Source organism: Cygnus olor, chromosome 1 (assembly GCF_009769625.2).
Source record: "Cygnus olor isolate bCygOlo1 chromosome 1, bCygOlo1.pri.v2, whole genome shotgun sequence".
In the NCBI taxonomy this organism is placed as follows: domain Eukaryota; kingdom Metazoa; phylum Chordata; class Aves; order Anseriformes; family Anatidae; genus Cygnus; species Cygnus olor.
In genome coordinates this window covers 29,368,279-29,390,816 of record NC_049169.1, presented here as the reverse complement: position 1 = coordinate 29,390,816, position 22,538 = coordinate 29,368,279, and the positions used below count along the sequence as shown (strand labels likewise).

The 22,538-nt window shown below is 35.7% G+C and overlaps 1 protein-coding gene across 5 annotated transcripts in view; it reads right to left on the bottom strand.

Moving 5' to 3' along the window:
• The window catches only part of DOCK4 (dedicator of cytokinesis 4), a 249,294-nt gene that overhangs the window by 24,104 nt on the left and 202,652 nt on the right, over positions 1-22,538 (bottom strand). For 3 of the 5 annotated variants that reach the window (XM_040550612.1, XM_040550631.1, XM_040550644.1), the window contains exons 32-41: positions 21,712-21,797; positions 16,212-16,238; positions 15,954-16,049; positions 14,347-14,407; positions 10,693-10,786; positions 6,863-7,011; positions 5,720-5,806; positions 3,930-4,034; positions 1,597-1,738; positions 840-1,006 (exon numbers count right to left, since the gene is read on the bottom strand). In XM_040550612.1, the coding sequence (XP_040406546.1) occupies positions 840-1,006; positions 1,597-1,738; positions 3,930-4,034; positions 5,720-5,806; positions 6,863-7,011; positions 10,693-10,786; positions 14,347-14,407; positions 15,954-16,049; positions 16,212-16,238; positions 21,712-21,797 (1,014 nt within the window). The remainder of the gene's footprint in view (positions 1-839; positions 1,007-1,596; positions 1,739-3,929; positions 4,035-5,719; positions 5,807-6,862; positions 7,012-10,692; positions 10,787-14,346; positions 14,408-15,953; positions 16,050-16,211; positions 16,239-21,711; positions 21,798-22,538) is intronic. The other 2 variants (XM_040550622.1, XM_040550636.1) reach the window with 1 other exon arrangement.

Below are 22,538 nucleotides of genomic sequence, written 5' to 3'. Positions count from 1 at the left end.
ACTTAGAGCAAGAGGTTTTTAAAATGAGAAATCACCTGAAGTCAGAGTAATGGTTAACTCACAGTATAGCTCTTACACAAAATATATACAAGCCATAAAATTAAATTAAAACCCTAAGCTTTAATTAGAGGACAGCAGAGATTTAATTTAGCTAATTTTTTACCCTTAAAGTTCTTCTCTCTAACCTTCTAAGAGCATTATTACGGGATAATTCTCTTTGTTTGTTTGAATATCAGAATACGTTCCCATGTGAGGATGTAAGCATTTCTAGTGGATCAAAATTGAAATTACACCAAAAATTGTAAGATGAATTTCCAGTTGATATGTTTCTTAGGAGGAACAGAAAACATTTACATATTAGGGAAGGAACTATTGCTCTTCCCTGAGACAAGCTGTAAGTTCAGATGTAGTTTTTAGTCTTGATGTCACAGGAACAGAACATTATGCTTTAGCTTAGTCAAAACTGTCTTTCCCTTGCTCTAGGGAGAGATAATTTTTGGTAATCCACAGATAACCATTCTTAGTGACAGTATCCCATCTGCCTTATAAACTTCTCTGGAGGCTGCTCCGCTCTCTCCAGTTGTGCTTTCACTATATCACTGATGCAAAAACAGGTACTTTTTGCTCTCCTATTGTCATATTAAAAAAAAAAAGACATTTAATCTCCCATATATTTATCATATTATTTTAATTAAAATGAGTAGTGAAACAGTCAAACCTGACCTGCCATATCCTCTAGAGAATTTGTTAGAACACACTCAGTTCAATAACAAAACTGTAGTTGATATTACAAATAAATCATTGGGTTTAGTAGTTCAGGAAAGTGCGCGGTACTTTACCTTGAATTCATTCTCCTTGTCCTTGGTCCCTTTGTGAAACGGCCTGTCATACCGGAATCGCCAGATGTGATTTACTTTGTAAAAGCTCTTGATGTTATCTGGAATGCCATCTCTCTGCAGGACTTCCTGGTTTTCTGGGATTGGTGTCACAGCATAGATCTGCAAGTCTGTATGTAAAGAGTTAAGGCTATCCCACTTCATTGAAATTAGCAGAGCACAATGACTCCTGAAGCAAGACAGAATAAAAAACTCTTAAAAGTCTGTATCATTAAATGCTTCTAGACTATTGATAGTTTGGGAGAGGAACTTGAGAGATTTTTGATGATCTGTGGTTTCTTTGTTATTGTTTTGTTGATTTTTTTAAAACCCAAAATAGCGCTACATACATGTTTTACATGTACAGGGAATAAAGGGATTTAATTAAATATATTCTTACATACAGTACACAATGTTGTGCTAACATGCTGTATTGTAAGAACATGAATTACTGTAACTTGAAATCTGAGAGCGTTATACTAGTATTTTTGGTTAAAGTAAGAATCTTAATTATCTGCCAATGAATTTTTAATGAAAACCAACAATTACACAAAAATAAATCCAAACATAATAGAGCCTTTGGGACAAATTGCACGGGAATTCTCACCTACCATTTCCTTCAGTGTGGCACACTGTGATTGAAATTGGCTATAGGTGTACCTACATTTTTTGAAAGCATGAAAGACAACTGCAGAGTATGGGTTTGTGATTATGCGGATACACTGTGCTTCTGCCTGAAAGATGGTCTCATCTGGCTGATTAGCATGTTGCATAGCAATGGCATGTGGGAACTCATTCAACATTCGCTGCTGGAAGGCCTCCAGCCTTTCATAGTCATGTCCTCGGCAAACAAATTCCTTATTCTGAGCAGAATAAGAAGAAAAAAAAAAAGAAAAGAAAAAAAGAGCAAGTTATGCAAAAATAAATGGGTATCCAACACATAAGTCCAAACACAATTTTAAATACAGTCTAAGGGCAATTCTTACATCATTTTAAGAAGGAAAAAATAAGAAAGAAGGCAAGGATGAAAATAAGAAATCTAAAAAGAGCAGGGAAGTTAACAGAAGAAGGAAATTCTACCATATAAAGAATGTTTTATTCAGAAGTCTGGAAAAATGAAATGATTATACTTAAATCTTCAATAAAAATTTGAAGGGAAAAATTGTTCTTATTGGATTAAAGTGTGTAGCTAACCTAAAATATCAAATGGTATAAAATATGTAACAAAAATATAATGCAACAGACAGTTAAGACAATGAAATAAGCAGAAAGTCCTTTCCATGAGGAACTAGGGAACCCCATTTCTTTTAACCTGGATGCTCACCATGAAGCTGCACCATTATTTTCTTGAGACTGTACAACATGAATATAGATATAATGCAAGTCCCACATTAAACACGAGATGTCTGGATATGAAGTACCCACTGGAACTAGTTCCCAAATGGGTTGGTAATGAGGGCTTCCTGTCTCTGGACAAATCTTTTTTGGTTTGATTTTGCTCGTACACGTGTTTGAAATAAGGAAATATCTTAACTATTTTTTTTAAAAAACACTGTTAAGTGAACTTCATTTTAAAATCTATGTTAGAAAATTCTGAAAAGTAATTACTAAAGTTTACTTGAAGCAGATTTAGACAGAAACAGTATTTGTCCTTATTGTGCCTTGACAAGAGACAGGAAGCATTGAATTCTGAGATCCTAGACTTTAATGGGAACGCTATACAAAGCCAAATGCAATAGTGTTAATGTGCACCTACAAATTAAAATTTGAGAGCTTTATTCTGAAGCTTTGTTCTTTATTCCTTCTATAGAAAACATTGCCAGACTGCTTAAAGGAGTTATAAACTACTTTCCCACAAAAACATTAAATCAAATTTAGTTAAGTTTTGAGGTGTTCCTCGTTGGTGCAGCAAGCATAAATCTGTTCTTTAGGAGTGCTACGTACATATGACTTGGAAAATACATAAATACTTCATGTGCTGATGCATAAACAGTGAAGGGTTTACAGGTCTGAAAATACTGCATTCTTGTGCAGACTTTTTCCAGTACTTTCACTTCATTTTTAGGAACACATTTTTACTTCATTTTTAGGACACATTTTTAGGAACATAAGCATTCTATCATTTCTAATTAACATTTTCAAATAGGTTTATCCATAAGATATATACAGGTGACTGTTAGACAATAAAAAACTATGTGCCCATCAGACTATTTTTGAGCATTGCTTTCAATGGGGTCTTTCGTGCTATATTTACAATTTGGAATTTGTGATTTTCCCTGCCACAAAGGCAAAGAAAAAATAGGCTTTTAGGCCTCCACCACACAGAGGAGGTTTCTTCATCGCTTATTTGAATTACCATAGGAAGAGGAGCTTGGATTACGACTGCAGTGGCTCCATGAATAAGATGGATTCTGTTCTCTTCCCAAGGTGACAGTCAACGCAGCTAAACCACTGCAGACTGTGGAAGAGGGGAACAGAATAATGAGAATAACATTTCCAAGGGCACTTCAGTAACCTCAGAATCTAAGATTAATGTTCAAGAGTAACTTTATGTATCTAGTCAGCTTTAGTACGCTGCTAATCAATGAAACTCAGCATGTTGAATTTTTAACTCATATTAAGAAAATGGAGATTGGAAATGTAATTACTTAGATGCTAAATTACTGATTGTCCATCTGTCAAGCGATACCTCTCTTTTGATAGCCACCTTCTGAGCAGCCACCAGCATGAAACGAACAGAACAGTGGGAACAAGCTACAATGAAAAGAAGATGGTGGTCTGTGGAATAATACAGGTGGATGGATTCCAATACAAACAAGAACCTTAAGTCTATGTGGGACTCTGAAAGCCTAGCATTTGTCTTTCTGTTAGACAGGATCTTTTCTTGCCCCTGGAAACATGAGGATTTTCATTAATTAACACAGAAAATTCCCTATTTCTCATAGGAAAAGAACTCATATATGGTATAATTAAATTCTCTGGTAGGGAAAGTGATTATGAATGACAGCATAAATCCCAGAATTACTCCATTCTGTTTATTTTCTATTCACTTACTCTCAAGAAGAATGGAAACTTTTTCCCATAAAATCCAACTCTGAAAAATTCTGGTTCCAAACGCTGTTGATCCATAATTTTATCATACAAAGATGCTTCCATCATCTGGGTGAGATTGAGAAGAAATGCAATTAGTGTTTTTTGAAAACGTATCTTTTCCTTAAGCTATCAAAAAATACAAGGTGTTTTAGCACATTGCTGTGAAGCACTGGAATTGCATTGCATCTCTGAGCAACAGCAAGAAGAACTACAAGTCTCGGAATGTATTAGATTGAATATTTATATTTCCTAGTGACCTGAAAGCTTCCAAGAACTAAAATAAACCCCTGCTTTTAACTATGAAGTACCTATATTAAAAGAGTAAAAGATTAATAACAAAATGTATAGCTCTTTAATGAAAAACTGAAGTAATAGAAACACGATATACAATTTGAAATGTGACCTAGCAATCTGTTAATTATTCAAACACATGGCAGTAATGTGGTCAGTTTAGACAGCAAACTGTGATTTCTGAGGAACCATATTCCAAATGACTGTATTCAAATCATACCAGATTCCAATGATTTAAGTGTCTAACGTGAGTTCCTTGATGAATTTCACAATAGCAATTACATTTTTTATTTTATTTTTACTTGAATTTTATACTACTTTAACTTTACTCAAAACACTGACACAAAGTGTACTTTATGTCAAATTCCCTTTTTTTGAATGATTTTCTCCTGTTTTCAGCAAAACATTCTCAGTTCATAATCTTTTTTATACTATGAAAAAAACAGTATTAGCCCCATTTTAGCTAACGTAGACAGATATTTAATGTGTCTATGATACCAGTAGCTGCTAAGATTACATTGGTATGAGAAATCCTCTACCCCTCCTTTTCGGGTTAACGCGTAGGTGGCACAGATATAGTAAAGGATATTGACAAGTTCAAATACAGAACACATTAAGTGCAGTTAAATATCTATAAATATAGTATTTTATTCACATGATGATAGTTTGTTTTTGCTTACACGATTCTGTAATTGGGATATCTAAGTATGGAGTAGGCAGATCACAAGGAGTATTGCTACCTAGGCCTGTGTTGAGATTTTTGTATCATGTTGTTAAGCAGCTCTGGATTAGTCAGTTCCAGCAGCAAGCATACCACACGTACACAAAGTTTTAAAAGGAAACTAATATATAAAATTGAATCCATCAGAAACAGACATGAAGAAGGAAGACCAGATTATCTTCAAAATACCACAGCAGCAAGAATGAACATACAAACAAAGCTCTAAAAATGATAGAGAAAGCAGGAAGACTGTCAGAAAAGATTCCTGTTGGCTTTACGTTATTAAGCAGATCACAGTTTTATGCAATAAACAGATTTGTAAAGTTGCATGTTGCTTTTTGCAAACTGTTTGTGTCCAATTACAACTGCAAAGACATGTCACTGCTCCTAGCAAAGGACTGCATAAAGAGAACATTCCCTGGATAAACCATACGAAATAAGTGAAACTGAATTAGTAGATACAGTATTTTTGCATAGGCATACACACAGAGGGGGTGCTGTACAGGTACAAACATTGCAAGACCTCTTATTTTTCCATTTTTCTTCAAAAAGCTTACACTCCTTGTTATAATCTTTGTTAGAGAAAACAAGTACAAGCTAAAAAAAAAAAAAAAAGATATTTTCAAAGCTAACTGAAGGGCCACTCGGTGGCAAACTTAGGTTTTGAGGTAATATTTTATATCCCAAATTAAAAAAGCTTTTTGATCTGTGACTGATGAAAAGTTCTCAGGTACGTTACCCTCATCTTGCTGAGGTTTCTGTAGTCATAGTAGCTCTCATACTGTTCAGCAATTTTTCTGCATAAGATAATGCCATTTTCCCAACACTGCAAGCAAGTAAAAGACATTCAGTAATTTTGCAGCGACTGTTTCATGAGTTATTAGTGAAACCTGTTCTTTCTACACTGTCATACTTCCAGTAACTGAATATAATTGAACATAGTGTTCATTAGACATACAGATTGCTGCTGAGTAATAGTGAGGAATTCTTTGAAGGATCTATTTAGAGACTTATTTAATACATGAGTCTTACAGGGCAATCACTGCACAAGATATAGGTCATTGTAAGAGTGATGCCTGTCTCTTTTGAGATATGAGACTGATGCAACAGAGTAAGATTTTCACATTTTAAAAATGTGTTCGTAACATATCCTAATTAATTTTTGTAGTTTGGAAAATATTTCATTGTACCATATAGTTTAAATTACAAACTGATTACAGAATTTTCTGAAAAAAAAATTATAATTAGCATAGGTTTGATTACATTTACAATGCTTACCTGGATATTATACTAGCTATGCAAAAATGCAATGAATTGCCTGTTTATCACTGAGACAAATCATTGCACAAAGGGCATATAAAATTTTAGATTACAGGATAATCACTCTTGCTTAATTCATAACATTTCTCAGAGATAACAACGAACTGTGACCCCCCCCCCCCAATTCCCTTTCAGAGATTCTGCAATTGCTATTCTATAAGACACAACATGATTTAGTAGGTGCAAGCATAGTCCTTATAATCCAGACCCCTGAATGTTATTCCTCACTTGGTCACTGAGTGAATTGCATAAGCTTCCTTCATTATATGGCTTGTTTTCATCACCTTCAAAATGGGGAGAAATTATACCATCTTTTATAAAGTGCTTTGACACAAAGAGAACTGCTACACGAGTGCAAATTATTCTCACATTTAGTGTGGGAGATTTCTAGGATACAAACACAGGATTAGAAGGAACCTACTGTGTCGCTAAGTAACTGCTTAATCAGGCAATGACAAACACTTCCCCCCTATATGAGAAAAGGCTGCAACACTGGAAGTAATGCCATAAAGTGAATTAACTATCCTTTCTAGATCCATTCAGTACAATAGGACTATTTTACCTTTCCCCTATCAAAGTTTTGTATGATGGTCAGATGGAGATATTCTTTACGTTGCCACTCTGTTTGCATGGGGTAGTTGAGAAATTCTCTCAGTGGCCGATCAGACCACTCCAACAGCTCATCGTACAGCAAGAGTGTGTAGGCTGCCTCTGTAAGACAAATTACACCACAGTACATATGAGCACCAAACAAATAAAACAGACAGAGAAAGTAAACAGAAATGTGAATACTCTTACTGATATGCATCTTTTTAATGGATAATCGTTTTATTTCAAGTAATAAAACAAATGGTATCGGTAGTTTTGGATGGCTACTATCCACAGCTATAAAAACTTCAGCTGACAGTTTTCAAACACTAATTAAAGCAGAGTCACTGGGACAGTTTTACTGAATCTGACAATATAAAGGAAACACGGAAATTAAGAAAGAATTTCCTGCTTAGCCTTAGACTTTCCTTCTGCTAAGGAGAAGCTCTCAATGATTCTGCTGTCTGAACAAGAGAACACAGGCTGGAGGTTGAGGAACATCAAGAAAGAGGAAAGAAGATAGATAGGACTACGGATACAGGCCAAAAGAGATCAGGTTGGGAGGGAAATGGAGAAAGAAGTCTTCTTAATAGTCTTCACTTCTTCTATAGTTGAAATAAATTCCTCTCAGCTGACTTAACACTCTGCCATAGGAAAAAAAGAAATGCACACAAAATTTCTCTTTTTTTTTTCCTTTTTTTAAAAAAAAGTTTTGTATGAATCAAACTTACTATTGCTTTCCAGTATCAGAGAACTGTGAAGTAATCTTTAGATCATGTTTAGTAGGAATTATCAGGTAATAACAATATTACTTTTTTTTTTTTTTTAACTTTGCTTTAAGGAATTCCTCAGAAACAGTGCAATGAAACTAATACTAAGAGAAACTCCCCAGTGCAAAGTCAGACTTTGGCCAAGTACAAAACGCCAGAATTAATACTGGTTATCACAATTCAATTTGGCTAACTATGTATATGCGTTATTGTTTTCTGAGTTAGTATTCAATCTATTTTCCAGCCAGAGGACTATTTTGCATTATTCTGTACAAAGATGGGCCATGTTCTGAAGACGTTCTGCGCTGGAGGAAAAAGTTGTCGACTGGATTTTTTTTTATTGCAGGTTTTATATGCTGAGTAGGCAAACTTGCCCCAGACAACTATATTCTACTTCTGACTCTGCCATGTAAGTTCCTGAAAGATTTCAACCAAACTATACAGAGATTGTTTTCTAACAGTAGTGTTCCTCTTAGATGTCCAGCTTAAAAACCCCTGGATGAAAAACCATCACTGCAGCAGATGTTATGGCTATGAATCCAAATGTTGTAAAACGCTAAGTATAGTGCAAAACAATGCTGTATCGCATACACAAGGGGGACCAGTTGAACTTGCACAGTCTTGATTTTGGCATCACACTGCTTTCAGATTGCTAGACCAGTAACGTACTTTTATCCTAGTTGTTTCAAGCTACAATTTGGTAGTCAAAATATGCAGCATGTTTACATAACAATTAAAAAAAATCCATGAAGTTGATGATAAAGTATTCAAAATTCAAAGAAAGCAAAGTAGCAGATCACAAACAGATGTCACTATAGCTCACAATGACCCTTTCTTTCTAACTTGTCATGTATGTCCTTAGATTTGGTAGATTTTTCTCAGTCATACTAGTATTTTTGTTTGTTTGTTTGTATGAAGTTATCATAAATATATATAGAAAGTACCTAAACTAAGAATGGCTATACTTGACAAAAGGTCTGAAGGGTCCCTGTACCCAGCATCCTATCTCTGGCAGAGGCCAGTATAACAAATAGTGTATTGGTACTGATTTGGCACAGAAGAGGTCTGTAACTATTGGCTGTGCCCTGAAACAGTAACAAGAGAGAAACAGGGTTGATTCACAATGGGGGAAATTCAATTTATACAAGAAAGATTCAAAAAACCTAAACATTTCTAAGATGGATATTAACAAAGACTATCTCATTACACTTGTCAGGTGACTGAAGGGACACAAGAGGATCCAGCAAATTAATGTGCTTCGGCCTTGAGAGAGTTAAATTTATAGCTGTAACTGAGTGCTTGGTAAAGAGAGATTTACAGATAGGTCTTTTATTATTAGAAAAAAAAAAAAAAAAGACTTTTTTCACAGAGAATTATTAGAAAAAGTCCTGTAAATTATACTGCAAAAGAAGAGAATAATTATTTTAAGGGCAAGCTGGCTTTATCCCTAGATGAAGAAATGGTGAGAAAACTATGCAGTTAGCAAACTAATGGTACATATAATAATGCTGCCAAAGTAGCAAAATTCTTTTCCTATTCCCATGTACTTGAATTCAGACAATTTACAAAAGGTTTGTGTGTTGTTGCAGATTGATAAGGCAATGGATTACATAAATCTATGTTCTAGTGGAAAGACTGCCCCTACCCCTATGCCATGGGTGTGAGCCAATCCTTCCTTAAGTTTCCCTCGGCAAAAAAATCTTAGTCATGGAATCTACCATGGCAAAGAATGCAAAAATCACACGTGTTAATAATAGATACACAGGATATATAACAAAGTCCTGGAGATATGTTGTGAGCAATTTCAGGTAAGAATGGATGGCAAAACAATAATAAAATAAAAAGATTCATATCACTGCTGAAGGTAAACTGGACACAGATTAGCAGCCAATGTGCAAAGGTAACTCAGTATTGCTTAAAGAGTTACTAAAATCTGTTATGTAAAACCAGGAAATTAATAGTTTGTCAGAAAAGCCAGTTTGGACAAAGACACTGCTTGATAAACAAAGCTCTTACTGCCAGATCACATGAGGAAATGAAAATCCTCTCATTAATACACCCTGCTATTTAGTTGAGATTTTAAACCCATGAACTGTGAAGGGATGGTAGAAATTCCAAGCTAAGGATCTTTCCTGTGGATTTTAGAAAAGCATAAGGAAATTTACTGTGGCAGTAGGTACCTGTAGCCTGTTTACTAGTGCCCCCCAACCAACTAATCTACTTTTAAGAATAAAAAAAAAAATCTGCAGAGATTCTGAACAAATACTGTTGCAATTGCAATCACTGGGGAATGGATAGAGGTATTATAAGGTCAGTTGAACATTTTGGCAAAGACTGTTTAGTTTAAAGCGATACTGATTTTGTCCACTCCAGCTATCCTTGATAGCATGCAGTCACCCAAATGAAGTACCCCTTTTGCTGTATAAACAACAACCGTGCACATTATCTTTCTATTTCTTCGTTTAAATGATAATGGCCTGCCCTGCTGCTAAATTGGCACTGAGAAATACTGGACAATAGTACTGCAAATGTGGTATGCAAAGATTCAAAAAGACATCTCTGTTTCACCACATGTAAGTTATATGGCTCTTACTTCTTTTCTTTTTTTTTTTTTAACCAGAAGTAGGAACACACTGCACCAAAGAGCTAACCAGCAGCATTTGGGAGAGGGAGTTGAGGAAGGGAAGGGGCTCAGATACTACCAAACCACTTCACAAAAGCTTCCTCTAAACTTCACTCCTCTTGGGTGAAGAATGACCCATCATACATTTATTGCTAGTGTGTATCAGTAGTAGTTATTTCAATATGGCTCAGCAAGTAGTAGAGTTGTAGGGCCGAAAAGAAGCCTTTTTATTTTTTTTCTTTTGAGAGAGAGAGAGACTGAGAAATTGAGCAAGGAAATTAAGCAGGAACAGCTGAACCCTGCTGTTGCCTGGGCCTGTATGTTCTGCACTGCGATACAGTTTGTAGGTTTACAAAAGGCTGCAAATCACAGTCTAGGCCTAAATGCCTTTTCCAGTTTGTACAAAGTTACCTGTGAAGTTTTGTGCTTTCAGATGTAGGTCATAGAGCTTATGAATGTAGCGAATATACATCTCTTCTTTGTTCAGTTCTGTCTTGTAAAAATTCTGCAATAAAATGAATTTAGTAATGAAATGCAGTAGGTATTAAATATATTAATTACAAACAAAAGATATTGAACATAATGCTATAGAAATACATCTTATATTTGAAATTTTCACATGTACGAAGGCATTACACAGAACTTCAGTAATACAATGAATAGTTCCATTAAATTATCAATAGATCAGTCAACATGCTCTTGATTTTTTTTAAATTATCTTAGAATATAAGAGGAAGAACCTGACAAAACTGAAATCTGATGTTTCTTTCTCTGTAACATTTAACCATTTAGCATCTTGCTGGAAAGCTCTTCGTTGGTTTTAAAATGCTGACAGCACTCTTAACTTTTGTACTTATATTTTAACAAAATATCTACTGCCTGGTATGTCTACACTTCATTCTGTCATAGCAAAATACCAGGAGGACTTTGGTAACACTACAAAGAACTGTTCAGTACTGGAAACGGCATAATCCCAAATGAAAAACATGATTTCTTCAGCCCTAACTGACACTGGGAACTGATGCATAAATATTGTACTAAATGATTGAAATATAAAAAGTTGCACTCAAAAGTAATATTCAGGACAAAATTTCTACAAGATTTCTGGCTAGAGATTTCTGGATGTATAACTGCTATTTGTTGTTACTTGGATAAAACATGGGAAGCAACATAATGTTAGAGGGAGAGGAGCACAACCCTACAGCGCTATCCACAAGTGTTGCCATACTCACCAAGGGGCATGCAGCTACAGTTTCTCTGGTAGCTACACTTAATGTTCAGGATAACCTGCTTTGGTTAACAAAAATTTATAGGATACAAGAATCTTGAACTGGTTCTCCTTAGCAATTAACAATTTGTGTTCTATTATTCAAATCTCCTACTATTTGAATTCTAAGCAAGTAGCCAAAATGCTTCCCTTATTGGAAAGTATTCTTACTGTGTGACATTTTCTTAGTTTGAGATATTATCAAAGAGAAAAGTGGGAGGATCATTATGAGAGTATCATAACAAAAATACTACAAAGTACGTTTTTAACTGGCTTGAGAAAATGACTACTCATCAATAGCTCTGTAATGACATGCCCCCTTTTAGGCCACCATATGACTTTATAATCCAAAGACTTCTCTTTTCCTTCCACAGTGTGTAGACCAGGAACAGATTATTTTCTTAGAAGAGAAAATGAAAAAATATCTACGTGTATATTCATGCTTACCTGTCTGAAAAAAAACATATTCAATAACACACAAGAGCAAGCAATAAGGCCTAAAGACAAAATATGGCACTGAACTACGGTACTGAACCTGTTGGCTCTTACCCCCGTGCACTAAAGGCCCCAGTACTTGTCACAAGTCTAAACTATACATATCAACTGGTTTTCTGAAGCTCAGCCCTGACAAAGTCCAATTTGTCTCTAAGGCAGACAATAGCAAGACAACCCAGTCTCAGCTCAGGAGATGTGTCATGCCAATATAGTGACAAAGGTGTTTTTTACTTTTTTTTTTATCAACAAACTATTTCAAGACACAAAACATAATAGATAAAGTCTTCAAAAGGGGACGTGATGTAAAAAGTAGACTTCCTTAATTATGACAGACTTTTTTTTTTTCCTAAGAAAAAACATCTTGAAAACAGCATTCAAACAGGCAGCACGAACATGTTCTACTTAAATGACATCATGTCATAGGCCAGTGTAGAGCATCACAGGAAAAATCTCCCCTTTCTAATAATATTTAATTCTAAATGAATACGATCTAAAATATGAATTTAATGTTAAACAACAATGAAGACCAGGGATGCCTGAGAAAATTCAGAATGTTATCAAAAGTTACTCTATATTCTTTCAGTGCTTTTTTGTATGGTTCTGTGATGATTTCTTTCATCAGAAATTCAACTTTCAAATGTGAAATTAGATGATTTTTACATATAAGGAACTCCACTAGACCCCTCTTACACCAGCTTTTCTGAACAGACATTACTAATGTGAAACCCAACCCTGGTGATCCAGAGTGAGTAGAACAGGAAAAAAAATCCTACCTTTTCCTTTCATCTAAGTTACTGATACTTATACAGAGCCCTTCAGCATATTGCATGATGCAGCATAATTCCAGTGAGTTTGATAACTTGGTTGACTTGGACAATTCTATTTCCCAGAAGAAGAGCACATACCTCTACAGCAAAACAACATAAATATTCTCTTTTCATGCCAACCAGTCCTCTTATCTTTGGAAGTCAGAATACCTTCAAAGTGCTGATGAAAAACGAAGTGTTGCTTCCTCCTCTAGCCTTTTATTTTATACATTCATCTAATTACCCTTTGCATGAAACATCTTTTGGAGATGATAAGCAGTTCATCCATCATATGGACAACTAAATGTCTTAAGTGGTGTGCTGCTTTTGTAATAAAAGTTCTCTTTTCAAAATTTAACATTAGTTATTTCTCTGATAGGCAAATAGTAACATTTGTCTGAATGTTATTAGGGTAGAAAATCTGCCTTAGCCTGTACAAGTCATGAAAAATCCTATTAAAAAGCTTTATGATGTTTTGAGGTTCTTAAATGCTTCAATTTTCTTTTTGTGAAAATCTTGAATGAATGATTTACTAATAATAATTTAAAAACTCCTTAGTGATAGAACAAAAATAATCCAGGTGCTTTAAAGAATTCAAATCATGCCAGAGATTTTGACAGAAAGACAGCTGCTCTATGGCTGTGTAGTAAACATCGTCCCTATTCGGAGAGCACTATTTCCCTGCTGAAGAAATCCTTTATTCTTTTATGTATAACTGCTACTTAGAAGTGATACCAAATTGTTTCACTGACGTCAAAAATGCAGAATTACAAGTCAGCTTTTGCTTTTTTTTTTTTTTTTCCCCATGGCTAAAAATAAAGCTTTCCAAAACAATCACCATGAAAATGGAAACTTTCCAAGGTTAACAGAAATCAACAAACTTGTCAGTAGAAATTGGCCTAGAAGCAAAATGTACCCTCTAAACATAAATGAAATATTTTTCATACTATGCATTTGCATTGATGGTTGATGACATGAGAAGCTCTGGAGCAGCATTTCTGACTCTTCTGTTGGGAGGAGCCTGCAGTCTTCAGAAGATATCCCTTATATAAGATATAAATTATATCCCTTATAAGATATATCCATTCGAAACAACCTGAACAGGCTATTGAGTAAGACAGGAAACTAGAGAAATCATGTCAGTTTGGTTGGGTTTTGGGAAGGAGGAAAGGTTTGTTTGTTTCTAAGAACTTGGGAGACCAATTATATTTGCAAAATACTCTGGTGAATTTTATCTAGCAGGGGGAGACTGAATTTATCTAGTAGGGAGAGAATTGAATAAAACAGTACAAGAATCCCTCAGAACTCAACTATACAATGCCAGAGAAAACTACTGTATCAATTTCATCCTGAAAAAAATATTAGCGATACTAAGCACGGTATTTCTGTCAACTAAAAATGCATCAAGAAGCAGGCCATCTCCCATTCAAATATGTGGTTATATACTAGAAAATGCTCAATTAGAATCAAAAAGATGAGATAAAGTATTATACAAACCAAAAGGCTAACAGTGCAGCCAATCTTTTTGCCATCCACTTCTCCCATTTTCATGCAGTCCCTGAAACAGAAAGTAATAAAATTCAAAAGGAATGAAGTTTATCCTACTCTTAACATAAAGCACATCTGTCATTCGCCATATGACTACTGTAGATTCATTTGATTTCTTCACACCTTGTGCTCAAACTGTGGCAGCAGAAGCCAGCAATACAATTCTGCTCACCTCTGGCTCTCAGGCACTCATTCCCAGTCCTGCACTGTGGCCTACAGAAGCCTCACGAAGCAAAACAGGCAGCATCTTTTGTTGTGTTACTTTTAGCCCATCTCAGTCAGATCACCACAGTGCAGCACAAACACTTGTGTTGGCACAAGGAAGAGGGTGATGTGAGTGAGGAGATGAGTCTGCTTTCTTCAGAGACAGTGTAAATCTAAAGTGGTCATAGAATTACGACATTAGTTCCTCTGCGAAAAAGCAGAATGACATTGACCTCCTCTGTAAATGCTATGAGGACAACCAAATTTTCCTCAGTAGCACACTATAATCAGTATCATTTATGAGTTGGTGAAGCAATGGATCTGATTCCCAAGTCAAAAAAAAGTTGGAACCAAAAGGGAACCATTTTAAGAGATTTTGATTAGCAAACAGGGAAACATAGTGTTAGTACAACCATACTGGCGTAAAAAGTAACAGGTAGGCATGACCATGCAGTCACTAAAAGAAATTTTACATAAATTTAAAACGTTCTTGTATACATGAGCTAAACAATTGTCTCAAATGCTCTTATAACCACTAACATACACATTTGTTCTGAAAGATGTTGTATTGACAGCCCTGGAGGTTGTAATCCAACTGATCCCTGAGGAGGAATAGCAAGCATTTCAAGATAGAAAAAGCTCATTTTTTTGTTGTCAGAGTAGCTTTCTTTTCATACTATCAGTGAGGATAGCAAATGGAGTTGCAGGTCTCACCAGTGATTCCCTGTGGAACTGGGGAAAATACAAACTCTTAAGCTCTAGAAAGTGCTACAATTGATGTCAATGAAGAGGACTAAACTGAATCTTAAGTTTCTACACAGACTTCACAAATGACTGAGAAAATCACTTGTAGTCTCCCACGTCTACAAAGGAGGATATGTCTCTTCTTTCCCTATCCCTTTTTTGTGCAGTACAGTCAGATGCAAGCTCCTCACTCAGAGATCATATCTCTATATACATACTTACTGTGCCAGCTGACACTACAACTAGGCATGACTGACATCGTGATAATAATTTTACATATTCTGTAAGACAGCTGTCAGGTGATTAATACCGAGCTTGGTGACTTCAGGTAGACTTCAGTTACTAACCTACTGCTGAAAGTTTCTATATTCTGGATAGGAAACTGGTGCAAGCCACCGGATTTTCATCCCACTGGAGGGATATATACTTGGGTTGGTTTTCAGCTAGCTTGTGTCATTTGTGGATTGACTAAGCAGCTGCTGCCAGAGATCCTGAGCGTGTACAGATGATGCATCCATGTGCAGTCACCATTTGTGCAAGATGACCAAGTTTTTCTCCTAATATTTTGAAGATGACAACCCTTCTGACAAATTGTGATAATCACTCACCTGTAGTCCAGTAACCTTTCCATGAGGCGAGTCACTGTAGCGATTAATGAAACACCACTTTCTCTCCATGTTTCCCGCTCAATTTTCTTCAGCAGACTGAAAAAAAGAAGCCAGAACAATTTCGTTTATTTTTAACTGTCACTATGACAACCACTCTGCTTTTACCAGTACCTTAATACCTTAGCAACATCTTTGATAGTTAGATTTTTCCTTTACAAACACCCTCCCAAGAAGCACAATTTGCAAACAATGTCTTACCTAGGATAAGGACCAAAAAGTGGAATTCTAGTCCAGGAAGCATTGACAAAACAAATGATTTTTATATTAGCTGCATCAGGTTAAAATATATCAAATACCTAATTTTCAGAATATATTAATATCCCAAAGACTTAACAAAGTTTTTACGTAAAATTTATATATTAATTTCATGCTGATACTTCATAAAAGGGGGAGTTTGAAGACATATCTACAAAATAATATTTACCAACTCAACAAACTTTCTGAATGGGACCTCAGCTTTTTTAACAAAGATTTTTCCTCCTCACTTCTCAAACATTTTGGCACACATTAAATTTAAGAATGGGGAAGGGATGTCAATAAGATGATTCCTCCCCACTTAACTTAATATTTCCTTCTGAGAACATACTATCATGTACATGTAGAATTCCATTAGCTTAAATTGCTGTAAAATTCTTTATTAAAAACTGTGTTGTGCTGAATTCTTATGTAAATACAAATTACAGATTGAAGTGAAAAGATTTAAAAATTGTGTTATAAGTGGAGCTGTCAGTAAAATTATACTTAATATCTTTCTCTTAGAGGCCTCCAATTTTTACTATGTATGTTTATCAAATGTAATAATTTGAGTATGAATTTCCAGCATTTCCTCTCTGTCTGAAAATGAACATGGAAATATTTATCTACAGAGTTCTGCTACTTTTATGCTTTGGCGCAGGACCTCAGATGGATGACATGCCCAAGGACACATCTTGGTAGTCTCCCTGAAAAAGCACTCGGGTATGGTTTTCTTAGAAGTCTCTGAAAACTGCCACATCCATACACTCGGAGATTTTTAGAGAGTTGCTAATAGCATCTCTGAACCTTCTGTCTGCAGTGGGTAAGCTGTCAGCTCCACTGACCTTCATCTATACTGAGCATGTTCAGTCCCATAAAACTCCTACGTCCAAATTTCACCTAACACATACCAGCGCCCAGTAACTCCTACATGCCAACTGCACTAGCTGTGCACTCCAGCTCTGTTCAGCTCCTTACATACAGGGACGTCGCCGATGCAGTTCTGCAAGCTAATCTGACCTAAATGAAGCTCTACAGTGCTGGAAGCCAGGAGGAAACATTGATCTTCATTCTGCACCCTTATATCGATCTTAGACTCACCACTTCTTTTTAGGAGGCAATCAGATGTCTTTCTCTTACGTTCAAAGACTGGCTACCAGTCACTGCTGGGAGAGATGGATGACAAAGCCATCCCCAACAGAAGAGGCTGAAGCACTAATCCAGCATCTCTGCTTTCCGTAGAGAATGCATAAGCTAACTTAATTTGCTTTTAAACCCCTGATGTTCCCTTTCAATACAAGTTTTTGTGTCTAGCAAGAAATAAGAGTAGAGCCTGTTACATTATTAAGCACTGATTACTGCACTGATTTTTCCTTTCTACTGCCTTTCAACCTTGTGTTAAACAGGAACATTTTAACCCAAATTCAACAAAATAGTTACCTACAGTTCCTGTAGAAAAACCTGCAGAAGTCCGAGTTCTCTTTTAAAACAGATGGGCTTAATCTGTATTTGACTTACACATGTTCTTTATAACTCTATTGGCATATTTGTTATAAATAGATAATTTCTACAAATGGGTGGTGTAGATGCATTCAAACTACTTTTTCAAACTGATATCAGTGTTGTCAGTGAACAATTTTATGTCTTGCCTTCTGATGCATGCCTCCCCCTCTCCACCATACATCTTTCACCACTATGCCCAGAACTACCATTCAAAACAACAGAGCTACTCAGATACAACCCTTGGCTTTCTCATGGCAATACCTAGATAGAACTAGAAATAAATGACTGGCTTAAGCTTTTTTTCCCCACCATCACATTGTGTTTGAAAATATGTGCACGCCTTATTTTAATACCTCTCTTCTGTTTGATCCCTTTGTTGGATCTATTTATTTCCCAAATGCAACCTCTTCCCCACATGCACCCATAAACATGGATAAATTCTTCCTTAACCTGTGTTATGCCTATTTCCATCGTACAATTTATGGTACGTACAGGTCCCAAAGCACAGCCAAAGCCTATGTTGTAAGGGAAACAAGGAAAATGTTTCTGCCTACCCATGCTACTATCGCCTAACATCTGAGCTCCCTTGAACATTTTGGTTTTTATCTTGGGTTCCTAAGAATAAGGGTGTGGAGTGGAGACCTGGAGGATCAGAGCTCTCCAGGAAAGAACACCAGGCTTGTAAACATGTTCAGGTTAGCTCATCCATGTAGTTAAGTCCCAACCGAAGTGGATTTTATATGCCTAAACTACAGAGTTATTCTCAATTGACTCAAAATTGACTCAAAAGCACCTAATCGTAGCAGTGTTTAAAATCATCTAGATCTCCACTTTGGAGTACAAAGTCCTCCAGGTATCTCACTATAGCCAGAGGTTCCCTCATTTAGTCAGACAGGTCAAAGTCCAATTTTGCTGTAATTCACAGATGAGAGAGGAGCTTCCCAAACCCCACAAAATGTTCAAGGCACACCAAAACATTTAGTCCAAACAGGGTCTAATGGACCAGGCAGCGCTAAATTCAGTCATGCAGCTGGGGGAAGAAATTAAGAAGACTGAGAAAGACTGACTGCACGGGAGAGAGAGCAGTCGTCACTTTTTATACAACAGCCTTATGGCTAGTGAAATTACCCAAGAACTGACAGAGCTAAATATTAAGTGCCTGCTTAGCTTGAACGCTAGCTGCATTTCTTCAAGCAGAAGCCCAGTCGTCAGTGGAGCCTGCCAGCTCAGGCTTTGTGCTTCAATAATGTGGCCACCTACTCTCCACACCTGAAATGGCCAAATTGTGTTAGGCCAAACTGGAACACAACTATAGATTTAACAAAATGTCAGCATCCATGAGATTCAGAACAAAAGAGCTACTCAAGTATATCCCTTGGCTTCCAAATATTTTGTTCTAACCACCAACTGTTAATGAAATGGAAGCAGGCACCCTGTGCTAATTAAATCAGGGGTTCCTTCTCAGGGTTACAATGTAAATGTAGATCAGGACACCTTTTATATCACAATTACACTGGGTAGCAATTAAAACATCTAGTTCCTCACGAGAGCAAAATGTTCACCACTGCAATGTTCTGCAGCTCTTCAAATGGCATCATGAGCTAATCACTGTGTGGTCACATTCAAGTCCCTGGAAAGACACTGATTCAAAACAAATAGCAGCCGTCTTCCCCTACTTTCACTGTGTTTTCATTTGATAAAGATATTTCCATTATAAGCAGTGAATTCTAAGCACAGAGTATTTTAGAGACATCCAGAGATGCTTTTAATTTGTCCCTGAAAACAGAAGATATTCAAAGGAAAGATGTAGCGATTATCTCTGGAAAAAAAACAAAACAGCAGTTAACGTGGGAGTCGAGAGATTTAAATTCATTTTCTGATTCAGACAAAATAAACAAAAAGCATGACAAAAATGGTATGTGTCACACCCACTGCAGTTACTACTGTGTATCCAAAGGAGGTGTGTGCATCTCTGTGGCTCCCAACTGTACCTATCAAATCCAACCTTGGCAAATCTTCAGACTGGTCAGGTAACATTGCAGCATTTGCTTTGGTTAAAGACTGTGTAATCACTGCTGGTCTCAGACCTACATTAGTTTCACATTCCTTGGGTAAATACCACATCCCTGTTACTTCAGACTAAACAAGTCTGCTTTCCTGCACTGTGTGAAGACAGTTTAATTTTGCAGAAAAAATCTCAGGGTAGCTGACTCCCTAAATTGTCTGCTTTTAAATAATTTTCCTCCACATACCCTGGAAAACTATCATCCTCTATTTTAGATTAGCTTCTTCTCCAAGCTCTCCTGTTGAGAGGGGGTAATGTATAGACTCTAATCAAATTCAGATAAAAACAAACAAACAAACAAACAAACAAACAAAAACTATAAAAAAACAAACAAACAAAAAACTAATGATAAATACTTAGTTTTCTTGAGCTGGAAGTGAACTTGAGCTGTTACTCTGAAATTTGCCAAAAAGTCTAGTTATAATTCAGTTATACCAGAATAGAAACAACAAGTATACTGATGCTGTGAGACATTTTACAATTTAGATTACTACATGTCTTCAGCATTCAGACTTAAAAAAAGCTCTCACCATTTTTCAACATATTTTAACTTCCCTCAGTTTAAACCCAACTCAAAAACTTAAAAGAAGTTAAGAACTAGATTTCACACTAATATGCCTTACAGAATTTTAAGCTTTTTCAGTGACTGACATCCTAATGTATTTTGCAGGAGAACGCAATGACACTTAATTTTATAGAGATTCTCCCTAAAAATGACTTTATTTTTAAGTTAGAATACTGTTACTAAATATTGAAACATTCTTACCTTTTATTCTCTTTACTCAAGACTATGAAAAAAAATCATGAATAATTGCAAGAAAGTTCTACTTTAGCATGTGGTACTGTTGTTTACCTTTATTCATCAATTCCTATATTATTTTGCCTAATATCTCTACCCAATTTTGCTTTTGAAAAGGATAAATGTTTAGGAGTTCTATCTTTTTCAGCTCAATATAATTGCACATTATTATGTTTGCTATTCATAGACATTATATGCAGTAGACTTTAGAGCACACCTATGTTTGCTTTTCTGAATGTTGTTATTTAAGCAAAGACAACAGAGGTAAAAAGTAATATTTAAAGAAGAAGGAATGGTTAAGAAGCTACGTAAACAGAAAAAGATTGTGTGTTTAACAGCATTAAAGAACAGGCAGCTTGGATTCTTGAAGAGGAACAATACAACTCGTACTAAACACATCAGAAATGAGAGAAATCTTCCACTTAGGTGGAATTGAGTTCTAAGGAACAGCAAAGGAGACAGAGTTCAGTTAGTTATTTTGTACTTGTACTCTGTGACAATCATTTATTTCAATCAATGGGATAACTTATGGGCAACCTTAGACCCTAGCATTTTTACTAGCTTTTGCTATTAGAATTCAGTGGTACTTATTAAAATATAGTGAATGTTTAACAAGTAATTTATAGAAGAAAATAATAAGAAATAATCTTATCAGAATAAATAAAATTGTATACATCAATCAAGAAATCAACAAGTGACATTACACAGATAAGTATACATTTCTGGCAATAGAAAATTACTTACTAAACAGCTTTTTGTTGAATTCTCATGCCTATTTTTCAAAATGCCCCATTTGTGCACTACCTGCACTCTATACAATTATGAAGCATTTCTTGCTTTTCTGAATTTAAATCTAGGCAGAGAACGTTCTGTGATATAACAGATTTAGCCTTTCCCAATTATAGCTATGCAAAGAAGTACAGCCAGACTTTACAGATGCCATACAATACTATAAAATGTTTTTATTCCTCAGAATTTCAGGAAGAAAAAAAAAAAGATTCACAACTGCTGTAAGCATTACTTCTCTACATTGACATTAGCATCTAATACAAATAACTGAATTGAATGAACTAGTGTAAGATAAACACATTACTCACATACTGTTGAAGAGCTCTCGGTATGTTTCGTCACCTTTACCTTCCGACATTAGGCTGTCCAGTTTGTCAATCAATTTTGCTTCCACCTGCAACATATAAGTGTGGTGTAAACAGCTTCTTTTCCCTTTACTTAGATTACATAAAAATGAAGGTGGACTTATTTTTTTAATGTATGGGACTTTGCTAAATTAGAATTACTGGTCAATCATGTAAATCTGATAAGTCATTTCATCTCTTTGAAGCTGTTATCATTCCCAGGGTTTGTGGGGTTTTCTTTTTTTTGGTGTTTTTTTTTTTCCTTTTTTTTTTTTTTTCCTGGAGGGAGGGAGCTAATTTAAATTGAGCAACGTGACTTTAAAACTACAGGCTGAGTAGCATTTGCTGCTGCTAAGGCAGCTATCTATTTATGGAGTCAGACAAAAAGCACACAGCCCAAATAAATTGCCTGACTTCTCACTGCAGGGTCTTAAGCACAAGCCATTTTCTTTGACTTCAATAAAAATCTCATCTTTTCCAACCTGTACCCCACTCTTTGTAGATTACATTTTTTATAAATGTCTCTACTGTTCAACATTTGGAGGCTTAAACTTACGTTCCCAGCCTTGCTTACTTTCTAGTGTATTTGGCTAGAAATTCAATTTGCTGGATTTACATATTAGTTATCAAAAAAAAATTAAAAACATACTTGGTGGCTAATGACTTCAATGAATATTTTTAAGTGTATTAATTATAACAAAAAAAGAGAGAGATGAGGCTACACTGTGTGCTAATTTTTCAAAGCTCCTTTTTAGCAGTAATATATTAGCAACCACAAATCCAGGGGAGAA